This window comes from Acyrthosiphon pisum, chromosome A2 (genome assembly GCF_005508785.2).
Source record: "Acyrthosiphon pisum isolate AL4f chromosome A2, pea_aphid_22Mar2018_4r6ur, whole genome shotgun sequence".
In the NCBI taxonomy this organism is placed as follows: Eukaryota; Metazoa; Arthropoda; class Insecta; order Hemiptera; family Aphididae; genus Acyrthosiphon; species Acyrthosiphon pisum.
The window spans coordinates 62,770,854-62,795,560 of record NC_042495.1 but is presented as its reverse complement, the minus strand read 5'-3'; the positions used below and the strand labels follow the sequence as shown (position 1 = coordinate 62,795,560).

General features: G+C 32.0%; 2 protein-coding genes across 4 annotated transcripts; one reads left to right on the top strand and one right to left on the bottom strand.

Annotated features, from left to right (window-relative positions):
- The first annotated feature begins 229 nt into the window (after positions 1-229).
- On the top strand, positions 230-2,703 carry LOC100159573 (protein kintoun). Its single transcript, XM_029489159.1, has 2 exons — positions 230-2,605; positions 2,694-2,703. The coding sequence occupies exon 1, from the start codon at positions 615-617 to the stop codon at positions 2,511-2,513; it is 1,899 nt and encodes a 632-aa protein (XP_029345019.1). The 5' UTR covers positions 230-614; the 3' UTR covers positions 2,514-2,605; positions 2,694-2,703.
- Positions 2,704-4,867: 2,164 nt separating this feature from the next.
- On the bottom strand, positions 4,868-10,797 carry LOC100161623 (ATP-binding cassette sub-family G member 4). Of its 3 annotated transcripts, none has more exons than XM_003242516.4 (13): positions 10,429-10,797; positions 9,893-10,054; positions 9,704-9,821; positions 9,213-9,402; positions 8,982-9,127; positions 8,528-8,769; positions 8,329-8,445; positions 7,824-7,942; positions 7,585-7,750; positions 6,669-6,769; positions 6,069-6,227; positions 5,805-5,990; positions 4,868-5,730 (listed from the first exon to the last, which is right to left on the bottom strand). In XM_003242516.4, exons 2-13 carry the CDS (start codon positions 9,987-9,989, stop codon positions 5,575-5,577), a joined length of 1,797 nt encoding a protein of 598 aa, XP_003242564.1. In that variant the 5' UTR covers positions 9,990-10,054; positions 10,429-10,797; the 3' UTR covers positions 4,868-5,574. The 3 variants fall into 3 exon arrangements, with proteins under 3 accessions (XP_003242564.1, XP_001949736.2, XP_016657617.1); XM_001949701.4 differs by having other exon boundaries at positions 10,140-10,442; XM_016802128.2 differs by lacking the exon at positions 10,429-10,797 and adding an exon at positions 10,335-10,357.
- Positions 10,798-24,707: the final 13,910 nt, after the last annotated feature.

Below are 24,707 nucleotides of genomic sequence, written 5' to 3'. Positions count from 1 at the left end.
CCCATAGGTAATGATAATTATGTATTAATTTAATGATATAAAATGGTCATACACGTCATATTGTTGTTGAATCCCGTGACGCACGAAAACGGAAAAAACAACAAGACATATCCGACATCCATGTTATATTGTTATCCGAAAGAAACAGCTGTAAACCCGGATTTGCTGATAATTGTATCTATGCCGGTTCGACCGGGAGGTCTACCGCTGATAAGTGATAACGTATCTATGGTGTATTGGTGTGTTGAACAATGCTCGATTAAACCATGAATATAATAATAATATAATAGTAAACATTATTATAGTATTATTATTATGCTACTTCCGTGACGGTCACAGTAGTTGTAGTTGTAAATCATAGGCCGCCGCAGCACTATCAATAGACAACAATAGTAATAAATAGGTAGGCACGACTTTAATTGTACCACCTACTTATAGATATAATACATACAATAATATTTACTGTTCGGTCCGCGGCGGACGGATAACGTAAACGGTGAACACTACCGTGCAAACACGAAAATCACACTCCCGACCGATCGTCTTTTCCTCGTCGACGACGACGACGACGACCGTTCGAGAGTCGAGAGCCCGAAAACTCGCGTGATCGAGCTATGAACGACGACGGGAGTCGACAGGCAAAGCTCGAGGATCTGGACATCACCAAACAGGAATTGGACAGCATCGGCGAGGCGTTGAAGAATGAACAGTTCCGAAAACTGCTGTGTGAGTACGTGGACGAGATCAACGACCCGGAGAACCGAGCGCAGTACGAGCGGGAGATAGAACAGTACGAACTGGAACGCGGCACCAGAGTAACGTTCGTGCGCCCGCAGCCCGGGTACGTGGTGAAGACGAGCGCCAACGGCGTGCGAAAGGTGTTCATCAACGTGTGCTGTAGCGATGTGCTGCAGAAGCCGACCAGCCGCCCGGGCACCAGGGGTGACCATTGGTCCCTGCCACATTGCCTGTCGCCAGTGCGCGAGGACTACGACAAGGCCCACAAGCCGTGCGACGTGTACGATGTGGTCTTTCATCCAGACGCGCTCAAGTTGACCACACACGGCAAGAATCTCAAAGACATGGTTGAGGACACGGCACTCAGTATGGTCGAGAAGAACAACAATGTGGTTTTAGACAAGGCTAATCTCAAGTATCCGAAAATTGCATTCAAAGGTGTCGCTCGTTCGTTGGTCATACGTAAGTCGATCAAGGATTTCCAGCCATCTGCCGAACTCCAGTCTGCTGAATTACCCGGGTGTCCGTATAAGCCACCAGTTGATCGACCGGTTCAACATCATGATCTGGGTGCGTTGAAACAAAAGTCACTGTTTACTGTTCCTAAGTACATTATAAAATATCGAAACGACATAGACATTCAAGAACATGGATATAATATGCATTGTAAAATGAATGCTGTCATACCAAAAGAGTTAATTATTGAAATTAACTTGCCGCTCTTGGACTCTTCAGCAAATGTAGAACTTGATGTACTCCCTAAGACATTGAATTTAGTTTGTCATAAGCCTTCAAAGTATAAACTTGATATCAATTTGCCTTACAGCGTACTGGAAAATGAAGGTAATGCTACGTTTGATCAAAGTACTAAAAAGTTGATTGTATGCCTTCCAGTCTCGCGGTCAGAGCCATCGCTGGAGTATGTAAAAAATTTTGTTAGTGAGGTTGAAATGTCCAAAGATGAAAATGGTCATAATTTTGATATTGCAAATAGTAATTTTGATACAGTTGTGATCAATAGTGAAATTAACAATGACGTCCAAGATTGTAATACTACAGATGTTAATAAAGGTATAGTGACTAATGGTCATGACAACATGAACACAAATGATCTTAAAGACAACTCTGAGCAAAATAGCTGTAATAATAGTAATATCACAGAAAATGATGTACACTATATACTGCCAAATCACGAATTTATTTTTGACAATAAATGTTTTCTCACGCTCAATGTAAAAAACGTCGATCCAACATCGATTGATGTGATAGTTATTAAGGACGAAAATTTGATCTCCGGCAAATTCCATTCCATTGGTTCGGGATTTTTTCCTATATGGTTTGCTTTTTGCTTAAAAATTCCATCTGAATCGAGCTTATTTAAGTCTGATGTCAACATATTACCTTCTGATAAAAATGTTATACTACATTTTTCTATACATTTTAAACCTGACAACAATCAATATTGGTATGGACTTGACCAAGATAACTTAAAAATTCAGTGTATTGAAATGGAAACACATAAAGAAAACACAAAACCTTTAACAAACGGTGTTACAATTCCTCTCAATGACAGTGATGATGACAATGATGATGATAATGATGACGATGATGTATTTGACCGTAGTAAAGAAGATGAATTAAATAATCAAAAACAACAGAGCATCAAGAAAAATGATGAAAATTATCAGTGCAAAGATAAAAATGTTAAAACAACCAAGGAAAAAAGAAAAAAAAGAAAGGAAAGAAGATTCAAAAATCAAATGCCATACCAATAGCTATTGTCGGCAGTTTACCAGAAACTAGAAAAACATCAGATTTCATACCCGGATCATTACCTATTGAATTTAATAACATCAGACCAACAATTGTAAGTGATTAAGCTTTGAATAAATATTGTATTTTTTTTTTAAATTTACAAATATTTAAATTAACATGAATTTTTTTGTTTCCGATAGCGAGGAATCTTAAAAAAAAGGGCTTTGTCTGAATGTAGTACCATAGATGACTCTAATTTATCTTCTCAAATATACAGTTCATCTGTGGACAATGTGGACACTGAAAGTTCAGATGTACTGGGGTCAAGTATGAATGATTTAAATTCAAAAAAAACCGTTCGTTTTAATGATCATGTCATTGAAAAAATGATTAAGTATGCATTATAAACTGTCATACAATATTTAAATGGTATGTCTTACAGCATAATTTTCAATTTTCAGCTTCAATATAAGCATAGCGGCGCAAGCAAAAAAACACAGACAACGTCAGCAGCGTAAGCGTAATATACGAGAATATAATACTCCTAGTGAAAGCGAAGCGTCTGAAGCCGAAGACAGAGCGTATGGGCCGCTAAATGTGGTTTCAGAAAGCGAAGAGACCAGCGTGTCAGAAAGCAGTGCTGGCGAAATGTCCGATGACAATAGTAATGGCACACCAACGACTGTATCGTCAAAAGTTACAGTTGTAGCTGACTCTAAAAAAGACCACAAACGACGCAAAAGTAAATCAGCTAGGAAAAACGCTTCTCTTGCGAAACAGGCATCGACCAACAATTTAATATTTCCTATTGAATATTGAGCAATATTGAACATCAGACCTCTTTTTTTATTACTTAATACAATCATTGAATCATAATATTATGTAATACATTTATTTATTAAATTACTGTTTGGTAAATGTTTATTAGAAGTTTTCTTTGGGTGCGTAGTGTTTTATTTTTTATTTTAGAAACATATCACACATAGTTTTTATTTGTAAATTATTATTGTCTTGTTTGTTTTTTTTCACCTATATTGGTTGATTATATATTTTTTAAACTGTTGCAGTCTTTTTGTATTGAAATATATGTGTCCACGTTGAAATCATAATGCTTATTGGATTTTATTTGTTTTTTGTGATTTTCTCAATAATACTGTTATTTATATCAGGCCAAACAATTATTTAGAATAAAAAATAATAGTCGTAATGTAAAATTAAAATAATTACATAACCTAACCATTGGTCAATCACTGGGATCACTAATTAAATATCTTTGATTGTAATCAGGGGCGTATTTAGGTAGGGGCTATGGGTCCCATTGCCCAGAGCGGCAAATTTTTAAAGATTTAGAGGGGCGGCAAATTTTTATTTTTATTTAACAAATTATTCGTTTGTCGTCACACATGTAGGTATTTTGAAAGATTTACCATTTTATTTATAATATTTTTTCACTCTTAACTGGTACAATAATGTTGTTTAAATGTCTAATTATACCTTCCTTGTTGAATGTAACATTACAATTTTAAATTAGTATATATTTATTATATATATTATATACAGTATATTAGTAAATACATTTACTGTTGAGGGGGGCGGCAAATATGTGTTGCCCCTATCCTGAAATTCCTAAATACGCCACTGATTGTAATATACATTTGATAGGATATTTATTAGAATGTTCTACACATTTAATTGAAGACTGATCGAGTTTTTCTATAAATTATGTTTGTCAATGGTTGTTATATTCATAGTTGTTATTGTGTGTAGTACAGCACGTCTGCACAAGCTAAAATTTACTCACAGAAAGTGTTAAAAACATTACTTCATGTAACTGGGCTAGTTTTTGTATATCAAACAAAACAACTTGCTAAATTGCTGAATATTGTATTTTACCCAAATTGAAAATCATATTTATATAATTTGTAATGCAATAAGTAAAATTCTGCCATTTGATTTAGTAGTAAAAAGATAAATAAGACATAATTAGTAATTATTTATAAAAAAAAAAAACCTGCCTGCATGTAAAAACGTTATAAGATGACTCTAGACAATAACCAATCAATGCCAAAATGATGAATTATGTTTAAAAACAATTTCTTGTATAGTGGTGGCCTCATAAAATCACATTATGTAAGAAATTGATTTATAAATTTAAAATAATGAGTTTTTTTTTAAATTCTCTTTTATTCTGCATTTACATAATATATAGTATAAACTCTGCTTACATTAGGAGAATGAAAAGTTAACATGGGAAAAAACCGGGTTTAGATGGCAAACTGCAATTTACTAAACTTTTTTTAAGGTGTACAATTTCATTTGGCGTTTATTCCATTTCAGTATTAATATTTTGTATATAAAATAACTAGGCAAAAACTAATATTATTTAATATTTATTAATATAAAAATAAATTCTATAGAACATGTCTTACAATAATTTTTGTGATGATTAAATTGTTTGACAATAAAGCTTACATTGTTATAAAAATGAAATTAATTTAACATTTTAGATACTTCAAGATTTTGAAATATATTTAATATAATTGGAATGACCTTAGTGGCTTAGTCTATGACCAAAAGACACATAAAATGTGTTTAAATATATCAAAAGTCAAATGAAATATATAAAACTATAGTATTCATGTCCATAATAAATCGTATAAAGTAAATATGTTGTAGACTAGAGTAAACATTCTGCTTCATAAATAATAAATTAAAAATGCAACATATTTTTTAAAACAATAAATAAAACAAAGTATGTGAATAACATAAGGGTAAACAATAATAATAAATTAAACAGTGATAATAGTCACACAGCAATCACCAGTCTCATTAATTATTACATTAGTTTGTGATTTAAAAACTTAAATTAAACAATTGACTTTATTTTTAATTTATTAATATAATAATAATTATTTAGTATCACTTTAATGTTTTATCTTTGGCAAAGTTAATCAGGGTAACAAGACAAACAGAAAGAATCATTGGTAAGAATATCAATGCGAATGGTTCAATAAAAAGATATACTAATGTATCCGCATAGTATGATGACTTATAAAACATAAAACTAAACATGGAGGCCCATCAGTGAATTTTTAACTTTTTTTTCAACACTAAATATGTAAACACCTTCAATAACAAGTAAATGGCAGTAACAGCAAAGAAATTAAACCAATACTTGTTAACTGGCATATCCAAATCTTTTAATATATTTGACGGCGAAGAACTGTAACAGTAAATCTGAAATGATATTCAAAGTTTAAATATTATCCAATAGAACTTTGAATCTTTCAAACATGGTAGTAATAGCATACTTTGGGGCAATATAACCTGGGTCGATCCAAACCGTAAACACAATGCACTATTCCTTCCATGGCATGTTTCATAAAAGAAATGTCAAATAGCCATCGAAAAATTTCTGGTGTATCAGATATTTTAATGAAAATTCCTCCAAACATCATCCATGGCATGAGGAGGAAGCTTGTAAGAATCGTGCTGAACTATGAACATAATACCGAAAAAAAAGTAATTAACACTAGATAACAGTTAATGCCATAATTATATTATAGAATACTCACTCTCAAATCGTTGAACAATATTCCCATTAACATGCCTATGGTCTGTGATAACAGTCCCACCATTAACATCATGAGCGTATACAATCCAAATCTTGGCCATTCGAGTGGCTGTCCAGTGAAATAGTACAATACTACACAGTACAAAAATGTACACAGAACCTGAAAAATAGAAATAACTTGTTATTTGTGTAAAAAAATAATACTTAGGATTTTATGATATCTTATGACACTGTTACATTGAATCAATGAAACTTGTTTACAAAACAAACATTAGTTAATACATCAAAAAAATGTAGTATACTAGTATACAAGACTAAACAGTAAACATATTAAATTTAACTAATTAAGTTATGGAGTAGTTTCAGAAAAGGTTAAAGATAAAAGGTAAAAGGACTAAACAGTTAAATATTAAATTTAACTAATTAAGTTATGGAGTAGTTTCAGAAAAGTATATACCTTTATCTGATGTATTGGTGTTTGTTTAATGTTTTTTTTTTTTTATTATTATTATTATAACCATGTGTGTCTACAATTTTTTCATTATTATATAAATATATTTTCAATGTTTTATTTTTTTATTGGGGCTTTTCAAACCATTACCTGTATTGGTAGGTCTACTATAGTGAAACTCAGATAATATGACGACAAGGAATACCACTGGTTGAAATGCTCTTTTGAAAGTATTGGAATTTCTAAGGGAACTACAACACAAATGTCTTGAATATATTATACATTATGATGCATGTACCCACACAAAGTTTATTATATTCAATATACTTATACAAGATAATTCACCAAGCATGATCATCCCTTTTTTCTTCAATAATGGAGATATTCAAAATCTGATTTTTAAATTCTTGAGATTTTTTGTACTACTACTTACTTTTTGTCCTGTACTCCTGTGTAGATATAAACATCAGTTTTTCAAATAAGAAACCCCCTTTTCTACTGTCTATATTTAGTGGATAATTTTTCTGAAAATACTGATGTATTATATGTTGATGAAATAACATATACTGATGTATATGTTATTTAACTTTTTGTACTAAGAATAAAAGGTTCATAAATAATGGATTCATAAGTTAGGAACTATGGTGATTTAAAAATGTTAATGGTTAATGTTAATTTATCAACATTAATAATTAATTTGTAAAAATGGCCCAAGTAATACTTAGTAATAATAAATAATAAATACTAAATCCAATATTTCATATATTTTATATTTCAGTAAAACCATTTTTAAGGACTATATTAAATTATCGCCAGTACAAACATTTTAATAACTGAAAAACTACCGTTCAAATTTTGAATTAGGTAAATCAACATTTTCAAAAATATTATCCACAAAAAAATTTACATTATAAAAAACAGAGGTTGTATCGCCATATAATACAGGTGTATATTTAGAAAAATCAGAGTTTGAATCAATTCATTATTAAAGGAAAAAATAGAGGTGAACATTCTTGGCGAATCACCCTGTATACATGTTATTAATTATTAATTATGCAAGACTTACAGTTGATTATCATTGAAGAACTAGCGGTATACATAATAAACAGTAAACTAAAGAACAACAACATTAGATTATCATGTATAAATGATGCATTGATACCAACACCGAAGTATACCCAACCATATACAGCGCTAACAATAATATGAACCATCAATCTTGTAGTGATGAACTATAAATACAATAAAATACCGTGTATTAATATAATTTATGTATAGTAAATACTATGTAAATAGTAGAAATACTTTTTCTCTTAATGTCTTAACTGTAGACCTGTGCGATAAAATAACAAGTTGAATTAAATGGTTGGTAAATTGTGTATTTTTATATTCATCATTGATGTTAACATCTATCAACTGATCCTCTGAAATTAGATAAACCCGTTTTAAATAGTGTAATAGAAAACTATCTACAAATCTGACAGTCACATCAGAAATTACTTGCTTACAAAAACAAGCATACATAATACTATATTTTGTGTGCTACACGTCAACACCACAATATTACTTAATATTTACTTTATAGAAGCTTTATGATATATGTCAAAATAATTTCATGTTATTTAGGCCATTTTATTTATATCATAACTTTATTATGAGTAAATATATATATATTACGGCACCTTTATATTAAATAATAAAATTAAGATATTGAGGCCACAAAGTTCTGAAATTGCCCAACCACATTTTAAAACCTTTGGTGCCACTGACAAAAACAACTTAAATAATAAATTGTTTCATTTTCACAAACCTTTAACTAAATGTTTTTGACAAGTAATCTTTAACCATTCTGTAGACTTTCCATTATCGATATATTTTACCAATTTTTCAGCTTGATCTCCGTACTCTCCAAGACTTATTTCAATAACTATCAAAACCATCAATTAATTAATTTAGTTTTCATAAAAATTGTAAAATGAAGATTCAATAAATAATAGTTATATACTAACTGTAGTCTGCAGTATTGTGATACAATGGACATCGCAAACCTTGGACAGCCAGGTAATCTAAAAGATTTGATGTCAAACCATGATAAATACATTGACCAGATGGAGTAAGTACATAAAGAATGTCAAATATCTTTAATTGTGAAGCAGAAGCTTGGTGTATTGTACAAATTATGTTACGACCTGTGTTGGCTAGTTCTCTTAATGTGGCTAATACTTGATTTGCTGATAAACTATCTAATCCGCTAAATTTAATTATAATAAATATAATTAATCAATCATTGAAATTATATAATATTTAAACATAAAATCTAAAAATCATAATTTTTTATTTATTAATAGTGAATTAATTGAAAACTCTAAAATTTAAATAATATGGTAATATTATATAAATATTTATTTTATTTTGCATTTACATATTATAAGCATTAATATTATCATCAGTAAATAAACTCACCTGGTTGGTTCATCAAAAAACATGATGCTTGGATTATGGACCAGTTCTAATGCAATGGATAGTTTTCTACGTTCACCACCAGATAAATTCAATGTAGCCGTATGTTGAATTTTAAGCAGATTCAAATTTTCTAAAATCAAATCTATCTGAAATAGTACACATTATAGCATAAAATGTATATGTTTCTTAATGGATGCCATCATGAGAATAGCTAAAAGTTAAATTTCTTACCATTTTAAGCTTGCTTGTGTTTAATGATAAAGTTAAACATTTCAACTTTGATGCAAATTCTATAGCTTCTCTGACCGTTAATTGCTTATGAAGTTGGTCTTCTTGCATAATGTAACATGATTGTTTATGAAACGATTCCAATTCTTGAGGTTTGTCATTGATAAATATCATTCCACTATATCCACTTGTCCTATAATTTAAAAATTAATAGGATTATTATTATTATTATTTTTTACATTATAATAAGTTAAAGTTATTATTTACATAGGTACTGGTTTTATATAAACAACCAAAAGTATACCATAAAATTAAATATTATTTCTAAACATTATAGATAATTTTCAAAATAAAAATAATAATAAAATAATATTTCATAGTTAAGATTTTTTTCTAGAATTTAAAAATATTAGTATCTAATGTACTGTATGATTTTTCTAGTCAAAAGAGGAAAATATAAAATTTTTATCTTTTAAAGTACCTAATTTACTTACTTATAACCAGATATTACATTTAATAACGATGATTTTCCAGATCCCGAACATCCAATAATTGCACATAGTTGACCTTGATAAAACGCACCACTCACACCTTTTAAAATAGTTTTCTTTTCTGTAAATAAAGTATTATTAAATATGTTATTCTTATAGTGTTAATTTTTGCTTATTATATAAAAAATATACCTATTTTAAATGTATCAGTCCAATTGTTAACTTTGTACGTTATATCCACAAATCTTAAATCTAGTCCTTTGTTTGACAACATTGAATTCAGTTCCATGTCAATTTATCACCGAATGTATAAAAAATATGATAGCCCCATTAAAAAGATTTTTAGTACACCGTCTGTAAATATTCAACAAAAATAATCATTATGTAGTTCAAAGGTCAATAAATAAATAAGTTGGATTGGTCGTAGAAATGAGATTACCTATGCTTATACTCTACTAACTACAGTAGTACCTATGTACTTTTGATTATAAATCAATGTCAAATTCAAAATCAATTCAAAATTGGCAAATAATTAAATTATTCAGACCATAAAACATTTTGAATTTATAATTTTTATAATTTTTTAACAGCCTGATTAAAATAACTTTAATTTAACTGTTGCATTATACTGTACATTGAACATTTCCAATTAGAGTGTCTGATGTTACCAATTACCATAACAGAAAAATAAACATTAAAATTAAAATAAACGGCAGTAGCGTACTAACTATTTCTATTTCTACATCAAAGGCGTTTCCCCACATTCTTGTATGAGCACGTCATATTCTCATTCCTAATGTCCATATAAATTCAGTTTGATTAGTCTTAGGCATTCTTCGAGTGCATTTTTTGTGTAGGCACGTGATTGTTTAGATTTAAACAGACGTTTCATTGATTGCAGTAACATACTGATGTCGTCGAGTATAATATACTATTATCTTCAATATACACTTATAATTCTAATATGTACTAAGCACATTTACAGTAGATACCTATAAAAATAACACTATCATTAACTTGAAACGTATAACTGTAAAGGCACAGGCATTGACTGAAATACTGAAGATCAGTTGATCGTTGAAGAGTGATAGTGATCTCGAATCTCGATAATTCTGACTGCTCGAGTATCAAGTTTGATTGTTCTATGGTTTGATAGTATTATCTAAGTAATGTACTTATAATATTTATTATCTATAGCTTTATTTTGTGCTAAAAAAAAAAAAGTACGGCTGTATCACAGACACGGACTCAGGGGCGACATTTGGGGGGGGGGGGGCAGGGTGTGCAATGGCACCACTAACTTAAAAAATGTTAACAATTGGTCTGCCATTAATACTCCAATGCGCCGTCATAATTAACTTATACATGTTTTCATATATAGCCATATAGGTAATATAAAATATATATATTTTAAGTTTTTGTATATGTAGTATGTACAGTAATGACATTAGCTGGTTGCTTTAACTGCTTATAAGCTTTTAATTCTTTGAATTGCTAGCTATTTAAAAGTTGCATTAGTCGTTATGAGTTTCAATTAAAATTATAAAAGGGAAGGAAAGAATATTTACATAGGTTTGCATAGGTTTCCTACATTTATATATATATAAATATATATTTTTTTTAATGGCCTGGTGAAATGTCAAAATTGGCCTGCCTAAAAGTTTGCACACCCAGAAAAAAAACTGAAATGACGCCCCTGCACGGACTAAGGTATATCTTAGTCCGTGACCACAGATAATAATATTATCTACGAGATACAACTACAAGTCTACAACCCTATCTTTTATCTATACTAAAACCCGACAACCGTGCTAAAGCCTAGTAAGGCAGTAAAGCAATATTTACGCATGACAAAATAGATCTATTTTGTCATGTATTTACGTTAGATAAGAAATTAGAAAATTTGTATTTACGGTAGTAAATATTAACTATATGTAACTATTAACTTCTAATCCTTTTTACTGAAGTGCAAGTAGTACCAATTTTTCAACCCCCGACCGGCGACCACCACACACATAAATCGATTTTTCTAATTTTTTTCTTCAGCCCTCGTTTGGTATCTACCCCATCAGCAAATTTAAGGGGGGACAATTGGGGAAAATGCCCCGGGCGCCAAATTTTAGAGGCGGGAAAATGTTTATAGTGATCCATTAGGTACCTGTGAGAACTTTTTAAAAAAATATTACTTTTTTTTAAAACTAACTAAAATTACAGCAACAGACATAAGGATATCTGCTGAGATTTTAAAAAATTAACACAATACAGATTTGGGAATTTCATTTTGAATTTTCCAATGAATGTATTCATTTTAACTGTTATTTAAAAACCATTTCCAATTCTCCTCAAAGTATACAAGACGTGACGTTAGTGTTTATAAGACGTTAACTTGGGAGCTACACTCGCATGCGATCTCTATACGTCTTACAAACGCATAACATAGCAAATTATAGGTACGTCTAGCAGGGGCGCCATTTCAGTTTTTTTTAAGGTGTGCAAACAATTAAAGAGGCCAATTTTTTCCCACCTCCAGGCCAATCGTTAAAAAAACGTTTCTAGTGTTTTCAGTTTTTCATTACAGATTCATTACAGTATAAAAAACATATTTTTATAGTTAACACATTTTACCGTTCATACATTCTGTGTATATACTGTATAGTGTATAGTAAAGATATTTTTAGATAGAATAGATGCATATTATTATTATGTCTTTTGTCTATCAGCAACCAGGGGCGGTCCGGCCCAGGGTGCTATACACCAAGTATAGCACCTCGGGCCCCCGTTTGTATTTATGATCCGGGCCCCCGATTACCACAGTCGGTATACGGTATAATACTGGTATAATACGGTATTATACAAAATAAAAATAAAATAACATATTTCAACATCTCTACAAATAAACAACATGTTATTCTTAATTTTTTTTTTATATTTACTTATAAAACTAAGGGCTCTTTCCTAATTTAGGTAGGTTTGAAAAAAATTACGGGCCCCTAATTAATTTTGCACCCCGGTCCAAAAATAGCCAGTCCACCCCTGTCAGTAGCCACTTACCATTTACACATATTTGTGTGTGCCAGTGGATAAAGTGATACCGATATCAATTTATCAATTATCAAATTAAAGAACACAATATTATAATATTATTTATGATTATCAGTGAATAGCTGCGGTGCATGCACAATTAAAGATTGGCAAACTGAAGGCCATCTGGCCATAGTATTAATTAGGCCTAGGCCAATTGTGGACAACAAAATTACAGTGCCCCCCCCCCCAAATGGTGCTCCTGATAACCGGCTACCCGGTATTCGGTAACGAACGCCGGTGATGAAGATAACCGATAGTCAAACTGACTTACGGAGACCGTGTAGTTGTGTGTGTACAACATTCGGAAGTGTGAATAATAATATATATATCGTAATATTCGTCGTCTTGTTATATGTACCTACTCTAGGGCTAGGCCGCCATATCCTACATGTGTGTACGTTATCGTTATGTATCAGTGTGCACGCCAAATAATAAAATATACATAACGGACCCGTGTCCCGTTGGTACTTGGTTATAGGTATAGTTGGTATCCATTTTATGGTTTTGAAAAAAAAAGTGAAATAAAATACACAATAGGTACACATCCACACTAACTTACCCGATTGTCAGTCAACACACACACACACACACACATTTACACATAGCGATCGACCCATAAACACCTTTCTACATAACTAATTTCCCCACTTTACTACTGCTGTCGTCACAATGTCCTTCAAAAGTCTCCGATGACGGCGGTCCGTAATAATAGTGTGCGTGTGTTCGCGCGCTTACGACCAGACTGTGACTGGTATAATGTTCGTCCAGAACCACGGTATTCGGTGTGAACAGTTATTATTGTTATACAAGTCCTAAATGTTGACGCAAAAACTTCGGCGGAAGCGTGGGTTTAAAAAAAAAAACAAAAGAATGGGCTCCGGACAAATCATTAGATCAGGAAAGTGCTCGGTCACGAGATTTTGGGTGCAAATGTTGAGATAAAAAGAGTCACAAGATTTTGTTCTCGAGCGGTCCTGTTAAGCTTTCCACCACGTCTTGGCCAGATTTCGAGATCGTTACCAGCCGCAGACACGGTAGTGGTATGATGTCGAAAATACTATATTTCTATGGAACCATTGCTGGAAACCAGTTCTCTCGAGAAGTCGAGATCGCAGCCTCTGGTAGCCGGCCGGCCCGTCGAAAATTGACGTGCACGAACCGACCTGTGGCGAACATGTTCCAACCGGTCGCCGGGCCGTTATTCATCCGGCGGCCGCCGAACCGCCACTCTCTCCTCACCCAACTATGACGACGACAACACCAGTCCTCACCCGCTACAACAGGTCCATGTCCCCTCCTCCCACCCACACCGAGTGTCATAGTCCGTACGTTATTTTCTACCTTCCGCTGATAATCCGATGCACACTCACACACACACACACACACACACATTTTATCATCATGAAAAAATCATCCGAAACAAAAATATTGTTTTGTTTGGCCGGCGACTATCCCCATTGGCGCAATTTCAATTTTTTTTCCGAGGGCTGAAAATACTTATGACAAAACAGACCACCGTGAGTTCTTAACAATTTTTATGCGCCACGTTTTATTGATTCGATACGAGCTCGCCGTCATTATTACTCAGGTCTGTAGGTCCGTTGTCCCGTGAGGGGGTGTTGACTAAGTGACCACACTATAGTATACAGTGTAATGTGTACGCTGTACAAACCTCAGTACCTCACGCAATCATCTGAAACAAAATAAATTAAATTACTAACTTAAGAAACAATGAGGAAATAGTGCTAGCACAAATTAAAAAGAAAATTACCGTTAATGTGTGATAGGTACCTATCGACTAGGTATAGGTACCACGAATATTGAGATATTATCATATGAAGAGGATGTCAACACACAATATAGATTGCTCTTTCTCACCTACATGGCTACGTCCTACTCTAATATTATAGAATATAGCAAAATTATTACTTAACACCTGAACCAATCCTGTGTTGTTAGTTGTTAACTTGTATCTAATTAAGAAGGGGCAAACGTTTTGACGGACTTATCACAACACTGGAAAAAAATTTGTAATATATATATTACAAATTTACAAAATTGATAAATATTAACAACTTTACTAGTTCGCATTCAAATACATAATATTGTATAGTATTTTCAATTTTGTTCCATCACGCAACAAACACATAACACACACACGCACACAATTTACATAGAAATCTTGATATACACGCCCATGGCCACGTGACAATATAATTTATTCCAATTATTAATTAATATTAATAATTAATTGTCAATTATCAAAATTTTCCAATTTTTAATATTATGTTTATTATTTTATCAAAATTATAAAATTAAATAGACTTGTTTATTCACCAACAACCGCACTGCTTTCAAAACGCAACAAGGGAGAATGCCTACATTACCCCCTCCCAAAAAAAAACAAAACATTTTGCATTTTTCTCCTCCGTTTTTGAAAATCATGTTTGTCCACGTCTTAGTGCAGAAAATGACTAAAATTGCTTTTATGCGGATAACATTCTGCGCCTTGCCAGTGGTCGGTCACTACTTTGGTTGTTCGGCAGTTTGGCAGGTACTAATTAGTTATCAGTTATCACTAATGTCAGATGCATAGATAGAAGCATATATTATGTACTGGTAACTTTCTGCGTACAGAAACGCGATTAAAACTGGATTATAGAAATGATAAACAACAACAAAATAACCGACATTCCTATATAGGTTAAGTCGTATAAATGAATAATTATAGCAAGGAGTAAAAATACATTTCAATATTACTCTATGATAACAATAATTATCAGTGTATTGTTGTTGACTCGTATCTATTCGACGATTAAAATCTAAAATCGGCGTTGTGTACAATAATAATAATTTATAACATGCGTGTGTGTGTGTGTGTGTGTGTTGATTATTGTCGATGTGATTTAATGTGCCCGAGCATAGACATATTAATACATTTTTAATTATTTATTAATATGTCTATGGTGCCGAGAGTTCAAAGTTTAACGAGCCCCTCCTAATCGTTTCAAGTTTTTTTATAGCTCCCCTGGTACCTTGGCGAACGAATAGAATAAAAAGTTGTATTCTGTCGCCGAATTGCGCACAGTGCGAGCGGACGAGGGTGCTGGTGCCGTTAAGTGGAGATTTAGTGATTTTTTTTATACTATGTTATTATGGTCGGCGAGTTTCGAGACAAACTCGACATGTCGGTTCGACAATTCCGCTTTATTTTTTTTTTGCAGCTGACATTCGAAATTGACTCGATAAACAGATAATCGTGGTTCGGAAATCGTTTTCAACGTACGAGGACCTGACAGTCGACACGCCGACATGGCGTGATGAGTAAACGAATTTCCTCGGCGTCCGTCGACTCCTCCTGTCAAGAGCGTCGACGTCGAAGGTTCCAAATCGGCCGCTTTGGCTTTTGCGTTGTTCTGCCGAGGTTTTCCTTGTATTTTGCACACAGCCCTATTGCCATAAATAATTTTCACACGCGCGTATGATATTATTTTTAAAACGTATTCGGCGCTTTTTTCTTGTTCAGCCGCAAACGTCGTCACGTCGTAACAAAATTTAATACAATATTACAATATAGATAGTCCGGTCGGCGAGAACGAGAGTGCGTTATTAGAATGTCTATAAATAAAAGCTTACCGGGTTTACGACTGTGCGTACGCGGTCGTCGTCCATCTATCCCACCGGTATTATAATAGTCCCACCTAAACAATTGTATTATCGGCGACGACGACAATGATCTTAATATGATACTAATGACAATTAATTATAATTCACTACTCCTCCTAGGCCTCATAATGTACCAATATTTATAATAATATTATGATTGTTTTCATTATAATCACGCGTGGCGTCTTCTCGGACAAAATAGAAATAGATTGACTACGTGACGTTCATAATATTATTATTATCATCGAGAGACGAGGATAACGATTTTATAGTCTCGAGAAGTTTTCGCCTTTCACCCACCGCCCACAGGTACATAATAATAATAATAATAATATAAATTATTATTATTTTATTATGTATTTCCGACAGTAGTCGACATGTTCGCGGGCCGCAGCGATACGTACAGGTCGTCGTCGGCCTCTGGCAGCGGTGCAACGAGCTCACACCACACACACACACACACACACCTGTGTGATGCAATAAATTGTATATTTTCATAAATGTTTGATGCACAACATTTTGCGATAGCTCTCTTCGGCGGGTTGCCTACAACTGTGGCGCTGGACTTTCGCCGTTTTTCATTCGATCGTTTTTACCATTTAATAGGTATATCATAGAACATTAATGTACCAATGTACCATCATTGTCGATTGCCGATTAGGTTTTTTCCTCCACGGCGATTTAGCGGTTTTGCGTACTCGTTGTTCAACAGATCAATCGTCAGAGACGGCCGTTGATCTCGTACATTATAATGAACAAAATAACAAATTATATTGTAAATAATTATCATTGTAATACGGTTTTTTATCATATTCAATTTCCGCGCACACCGAAGACGTGTATAAAATAATATTATGATTATTCGTGATCACAATCCATTGCCTTTTTCGTTCGCATTTTACGTTTGCAGTTATTTTCCTGACTCGGACTTGTTGTTGGCCACAGCTGCAGCTCGTTAACTTTATTACAACTTGGCCATTATTATATATATTATATAATATGTATCGGTAACTTATTAGTTATTATTAAGATTCCGTAGTTAAAATGGCGTTTTGTTTATCTTTATTCATTTTTCCTTCAACATTTCATGCGGCATTCCTATGGACAATAAGAGATAATGGATATTGACCAAGTCTAGTAGTTGTTACTTTAAATTTTTGAAGTGATCATTTTTTGTTGTTTTGTAACAACTTTACAATAGAATAGGTAATACAATAGAGGCATGGTTTTGCGAAATTAGATTTTTACGGTTGTGGTAAAGCAGTCGAATTACAATTATTAATATTTTATTAATATAAGTTGTGTTTTACATAATATGTAAATAGAATATTATGAATTCATACTATCCTAGTTTTACTTTGAAAATCCTCATGAACACATCAAATTTTGAAAGCGGAGTGCTATATAAAATTTATGTTGGGCCTTTGTGTAACGTCCCACAGATGTAAGCACTAACCCACTGGTACACGCACATGTGTACGCATATAATATGAAACCAGCAAACATGTAATATATTAAAACTACTTAGCTCGAATTGGAGTGCATATAAATATGGATCAGACGGTGTAGTCCCTACTAATGGTCTTTTAAAAATATTTTTTTTATCTCAATTGTCTTAATACAATAAATTGTATGCTGCCCTCTTTTTTTTCGATTTTTTTCCTTCGTCAAAGTGGGAAAATGAAATATCACCAAACCACACATTTGTATTGCCCTGCAAGACGAATTTCACGTTATCATATTAGATAAATAATGTTATACGTGCGTTCAAATATGATTTTTTTTTAATTTGATGTGTAAAAATAAACCTTACCACATGTCCACATATAAAACCATTTGTAATATTATTATTGCTTATGTTTAACTTAAAAAAAATCAAACTAATTAAATATGAACGGTGAATGCGGTATAAGTGAATTTGAACATAATAATAACATAATGTATTATCGTTCGATGACATTAAAACAAATTACTGCTCTAATATTATCGCTGATATTAATATAGTATACAAAGTATTGATAGAAATAACGGTTAGATAGGTTAGTTTAAAAACGAATGTGCATTGTGTACACGGTCACGCGGATCGTACGAAGACGAATATAATTGAACACTTACAAATAACGTAATATACTAAATAATATACTTTTAACTAAAGTCGTCCATAATTCGTCTTCATAATAGATTATGTTAAATGCTATGACATCTACACCATGCATGTTTGTTCATCGTATCGCATCGATCGCCATCAAATACCTATTTGAAAATCGTTTCTGGGACATATTTGTCTTGTGTACATTGTACAGTGTACAATCGTGGTATACCTTTATTCTTTACTTGGCATCATAGTGATGACTGATAAAAGGTATACGGTGAATGAATATTATTTTTATATGGTTTTCTAAAGCATTATCAGAAACAATTGATCACGTAACATATAACTTACGACGACGCGCTGCCAAGATTTTCCACTCGCGTTGGCATAATCATTTTTTCCTCTTAGATTTAAATGTTATTCATTTAATATTTTACTAATGTTGTTTTATACACGTACGACATAGACAAAACACGTTTACGCAGGCTGAGCAGAACTCGCTCAATTTTGGTTCTAGAATAAAAATACCCATGATAAAATTGAATTATGACAAAATTTCTGAGGGAAAGTCATTGGGTTTTCCATTATAGCCAATATACCGTTCATTATATCGTTTAGAAATATCAAAAATTTCAACATTTTAAAACACCTTTAACTTTTCAAAATTTATATTTTTTTTAAAAAAATCTACGTCTCTCCCTCCAAAATATTGTCATCTTTTAATTTTGTAATCTGTGTTTTTATTCTAACAATCAACGCCAAAATTGAGCGAGTTCTATTCAGACTCCGTAAACGCGTTTTGTCTATGTCGTACGTGTGTAAGACAGAAACAACACATGCGGGCGTGACGTCATCTTAAATGTGAATGTTTTGGAGCTCAATAATAGAGCTAAACTGTTGACACCGTGTTCGATACTATCTTATTATAAAATATTATAAATTGTTAAATTATTGTTTTCTACAACTATAATAATAATATTCTCTTCGCGCTGCTGGTGGTAGAAGTGCCCGGCCGTTGTGGTTTGGTTCGGGCTGTTCCGTCAGCCTAAAGTCACGGTCAATGGATTCATGCCAAAAAAAAAAATTTAAAAAAAAAAACCCTACCGTCAGTTTACTACAACAAAACAGCTGTTGTGATTTCTTTGTTTGTGATTTTTCTCTTCGCATATGCGTGTATATAATAGTATAAATAATATGTATTCCAAAATGCCGTATAATATACCTTTATTGTTTATAACCTAACGTCTTTTAACCTCATATCCGCCGAGTGTCGTTTCCGATAATAATTTGTTCATGTCAATGCCGCGTTACACATGGCATGCTCGTGTCGATGCGTTATACGTAGTATTAAGACTGCTATAAGTGTTGTGCCGTACACTTACTATTATACTAAATAGATAAATATTATGGGTACCTACCTATTTAACTGTGAGATAAACTTGTTCGTCGAGTGTTTTTTTTTTACCTACCCAAAATTTGCGTATAATATGATGGTTATTTGATGAAATTATGTATTATGATAATTATTAATTACGTACCCATTATTGTGAATCAAAGTGTTGTTGGTTGGTAAAATTGATTTAACAACGATAGTAATATTATTGGCTATTATCATTATATATTTTTTAATAATAATGATAAATTGATATCGAACGACAATATTGCTCGACGTCAGATTCTAAGAAACTTGAAGTATTTGTTTATGGTGTTCGACGTTCGTATATTTGTGAACTACAGGGGCATAATTAGGAATTAGGAATTTGGCGTACATTTAAAAGAATCACCTTGTGTTGCCAAAATAATATACATGATACAATCCATATACATATAATCCATAAAAATTAAAAGTATATAACACAATATATTCTATATACCCTATGGATATAATATACAATTTAATAATGCAACATGCAAGTATATAAGTATATTATACTAGTATAGCATAAATAAATACATTTATATTTTCAAATTATAATTATAAAATCTTTACATTGGGGTTTATTGCTTATATAATATTATACACGTAGACGTAGCGTCGTGGCTAAATTATATTAAATGGCATCATTATTATTTATTAGTATATCACGATTTACAATTTGTAATTCGAAGTGGACGTCACAACGGCCATACCGCAAATACCTATATTGTGTCTGTTTTATTATGAAGCAAGTTATAAGAATGTAAAATCTTACAATTTAAAAATTCTCTGAACTCGCTTAAGAAGAGTACAGCGCACTATTTGTTTTCTCTCTCTGGCCCACGCGCAGCATAGACAAAACATATTAACGCAGAACCATTATTTCCATGTTTTTAAGTAGTCTTACGGAGATAACACATTCGAGTATTGCGTTCTTAGAATGGGTTATTATTTAATTTTGGAATTGTTTTTAATGGTTATATTATGATATTGAACATTATGGATCGACAGACATAATAATAATATAGTCTATCAGGCTTATCGTTAATCGTTATGGACTTTTGAATAATATTATGTGTACGCTACACCCGCATGCGTTGTCTCTATCTTCTGCATAACAGCCAATAATTATAAATGCGGAATAATCCATTAAACTCTTTCATGTTTAAATTATTATATAGAGTAAATTGACCTATTACCAAATTTAAAAATGAAAAGTAACAATATTGTCCGGTATTATAAGATTACTTATAGGTATTTTATATTTTAATTTTAAAACGTGTTATGAGCATTTAAAAATCGTAAATTATAAATATATTGTAAGTCTGTGTGTTCTGTGTAATATACTAACATTATTATTCATCAGATAATATTATGGCATTCGTAAATAATAAAATGTTGAACATTTATAAAGTTCTAGAGACCTAAATACCTAGAGTAGGTATATATAAATTACTTGTAGAAAAATAATTACACATTATTTTATAATAATAAATTGTGATACAAAACAACAATAGAAAAAAACTGGTGAATAAAGTCCATATTATAAATAAATAATTATAATATTAATTATCCATATTATTACAAATTATTAGCGTCTGCAACGACAATTTTTAGGTATCTTCTATTCTTATCACATTGCGAGTGTATATTGCACAAGACGACAACGACTATTGTTGGTGAACGCGTAAAAAAATCACACATTACAAAAAAGAAAGAGAATAATATTTTTGAGGGAATAACTTATCGATTTGACTAAATATTGTCTCAAAACAATTTAAACATAATTTAAATTTACAACATTTTTTTGTTTATTTTGAAAGTCGAATACAAATTACTAAGTCAAATAACAATAAAATATAAAATTGATATGTTATTCCCTTAAAAACATTATTCACGATTTTTCTTGTAATAGGTGATTTTACTCTAAGATTACTTAAAAACATAGAAAAAAATGATTCTGCGTTAATGCGTTTTGTCTATGTTGCGCGTGGGCCAAAGAGAGAAAACAAATAGTGCGCTGACATCCTCTTAACAAAAGTCGTAACAGGATGGTGATGTAAAAACGAGACTGTCGACAAACGCAAACGTGTTGAGTGCCGTTTGGAAGAAAACGCAAATAAACGTCTTCGTAAAAATGTCCGTGTCATAACAATATTCGCAAACGACGACGAGTTATAATAATGGAGTATAGTAGTTTGTAGGTATAAATAATAAATTTATAATGGTATAATATCTACCGTGTTTAAAAAGAAATGTTTACTAAAACAGTAATATGTATAAGTGTGCGGAATTGCTGTTTTTGTGTGCGCAATCGACTTCGGCGTTTGACGCGTACACGTCTGAAGATTCATTGGTAGATATTACCGTGTTGGTATAAGTAATAAATCTCTTATAAAAGTTAAAATATTTCCTCAAACTATAATGTAATTATACTATTCATTATTTTATTCGTATCTATATAAAGTGGTAACTCTTTATCAGCTATCGTTTTCACGGAGTTTTCTTAAATGACATAATAAACGATGTTTTCCCTGCAGCAGCGTCAGATAGTAGAACAGCACGGCATCTAGACTATAGAGACGCCGCGGACCGGTATCGAGTTGCGGGAAAAATTTAACGTAACCCACCTTTAAACAATTGGTAGGAAAAAATTAAAAGTTGCCAAAGGAGTAAGGAATGGCAAGTGACGAACAGAAACCATAATGATATTATGAGTTATAATTACATACAAATATTATTGGGTGTTTGAGTAAGTATATTATTATAATTTATATTAGAATCGTCAATCGTAGTAAATGTTAATTTGGTATTTTAATCATGTTGTTACAATTTCAGTTCTTAGTGACCTTTTTAAATTTTTTCTTCTTAATTTTATGGTCTTACACAGTACACACAAGTGATTGTAATATTCATTATGCTATATAGTATATAACATTATTACAGGCGTTATAATATGAATTGTATAATTTCATTAAGTGAAACCGTAGTAGTTATGTTGCTTGGGTGTCTAAAAATACTTCGCTCGTCAGTTTTTCGAAAGCTATCAATTTTAGGGTTAAAGGAACGGTGGTGGAAATAATCATAAATACTTCTCTCGACATGTGGAGTGGCGTATTCTAAAAAAAAATCTGGCTCTGGCCGTATATACAAGTATACGACACTCGGAGTGTAACACTCTTATAGAAAATTAAAACTAAAAGTACGCGTCCAACTTGTCCAGTATTCTATGTTTATACAACATTACAACTGTATAAAAATATATGACAACTTATCATAACAGTCGCATCAATGTTGTGTGAAGTACTGAAGCCCTTTTAAAGTATAAAAATGTAGATTTGTAATACGTAGCTGTATGCTCCTTTATAGTCTATATAGTTTATTGGATGTTAATATTGTGATCCTATCCTAACCTTAAAATTGTTTTGAGGTGGAAAAATTGTTTAAATCGACTACTTAAGGTAAATGTACTTTATGACTACCTAATATATACCTGTATAGTGTATATATCAATAATGCCTAATATATTTTACTACCAACAAGCAGTTTTGTCGTTTTGTGTTACTTTTTATTTAAAAAAAACAGTATGCGTATTAAGGAGGGTTCCTACTGCATACGTTCACGTGACGTATATAATGTACTTCACTTTCGACTCGAACACACGTTTCATAAAGGAAAATAGGTTGACATAGGTAAATAGGTTAACATTGGTAATACAGTTACAGTTTCAAATTTAAATGGTGATAAGGTATATTATCACGATGAATGATATAATTCTGTGTTCATCTTTTGGTTTCAATATTATACGACCGTGTACACGAAATTGTTGAACTAGATCATAACCACACGATAACTTGGCTTGTCATATGGTATGAATCAAAAAACACATTGTTATACCAAAAGCTTGCCACGGCTGACGGCTACCAAGTGTACCAACCAATCATGGTGCATCAAATGTATACATATGCGAACGTCTGTGGTGGACAGACTTCATAAACCACAGTAATAATTAAAATTACATGATTTTGTTTACCATTGTGGAACATTGAGCTCATGTGAATCTCGAAATCTATGCGTAATATTAAAAACAATTTTTTATTATTTTTTAAATATACAATTGTTTTTAATTTGTGGTATAGCAAAATTATAGTTTTGAAAAATTATTACCAAGAGGTATCAAATCTCGATAATGGATACCGGTTCCCTCAGGTCTCAATGGGCGCTGTGCCCACTCATGTCGACTATAAGGTTAGGTTGGGTTAGGTTAGGTCTATGAAAATGACTGCACATTCACAAATACTTGGCCACAGCATAAAATTCACTGCGTGAGTATATACCTCCACGAAACGAAAAATAAAAGATTTGGTCACTAACTCACAACTAACTTTGAGGTAACATAATATGTAACATAATAGGTAACAATGTAACATAATACCTATTATTATTATTATATCTCCCAAAACAGTTTATTTTTAATCTATTCGTATTTACGACATCAATAATTGTACGAGTCTGACAATCCGATTAGGACCGGTGAAATGTGAATGCAGTAATGATCTTTTGTAGAGCGTATTTAAAACTAGAGTTCTTAAGCCAATACAACTATATTTATTATACTTTAATAATATATCGCCTAATACTAAAAAACAAACTTTGCCGAAAACCATATAAACTTTAATGCAACAAATAATACTAGTAAAGTTAAAGTGAGGTAAATTCTCCTCACTTATACGATTTTATGTTTCGTA

Coding starts and splice junctions, on each gene's coding strand:
- LOC100159573 (XM_029489159.1), top strand. CDS start 615: ATGAACGACGACGGGAGTCGACAGGCAAAGCTCGAGGATCTGGACATC.
- LOC100161623 (XM_003242516.4), bottom strand. CDS start 9,989: ATGGAACTGAATTCAATGTTGTCAAACAAAGGACTAGATTTAAGATTT. Junction 8,770..8,981: donor TTTTTTGATGAACCAACCAG/GTGAGTTTATTT, acceptor AATTAAATTTAG/CGGATTAGATAGTTTATCAG. Junction 5,991..6,068: donor TATTGTTCAACGATTTGAGA/GTGAGTATTCTA, acceptor TTATGTTCATAG/TTCAGCACGATTCTTACAAG.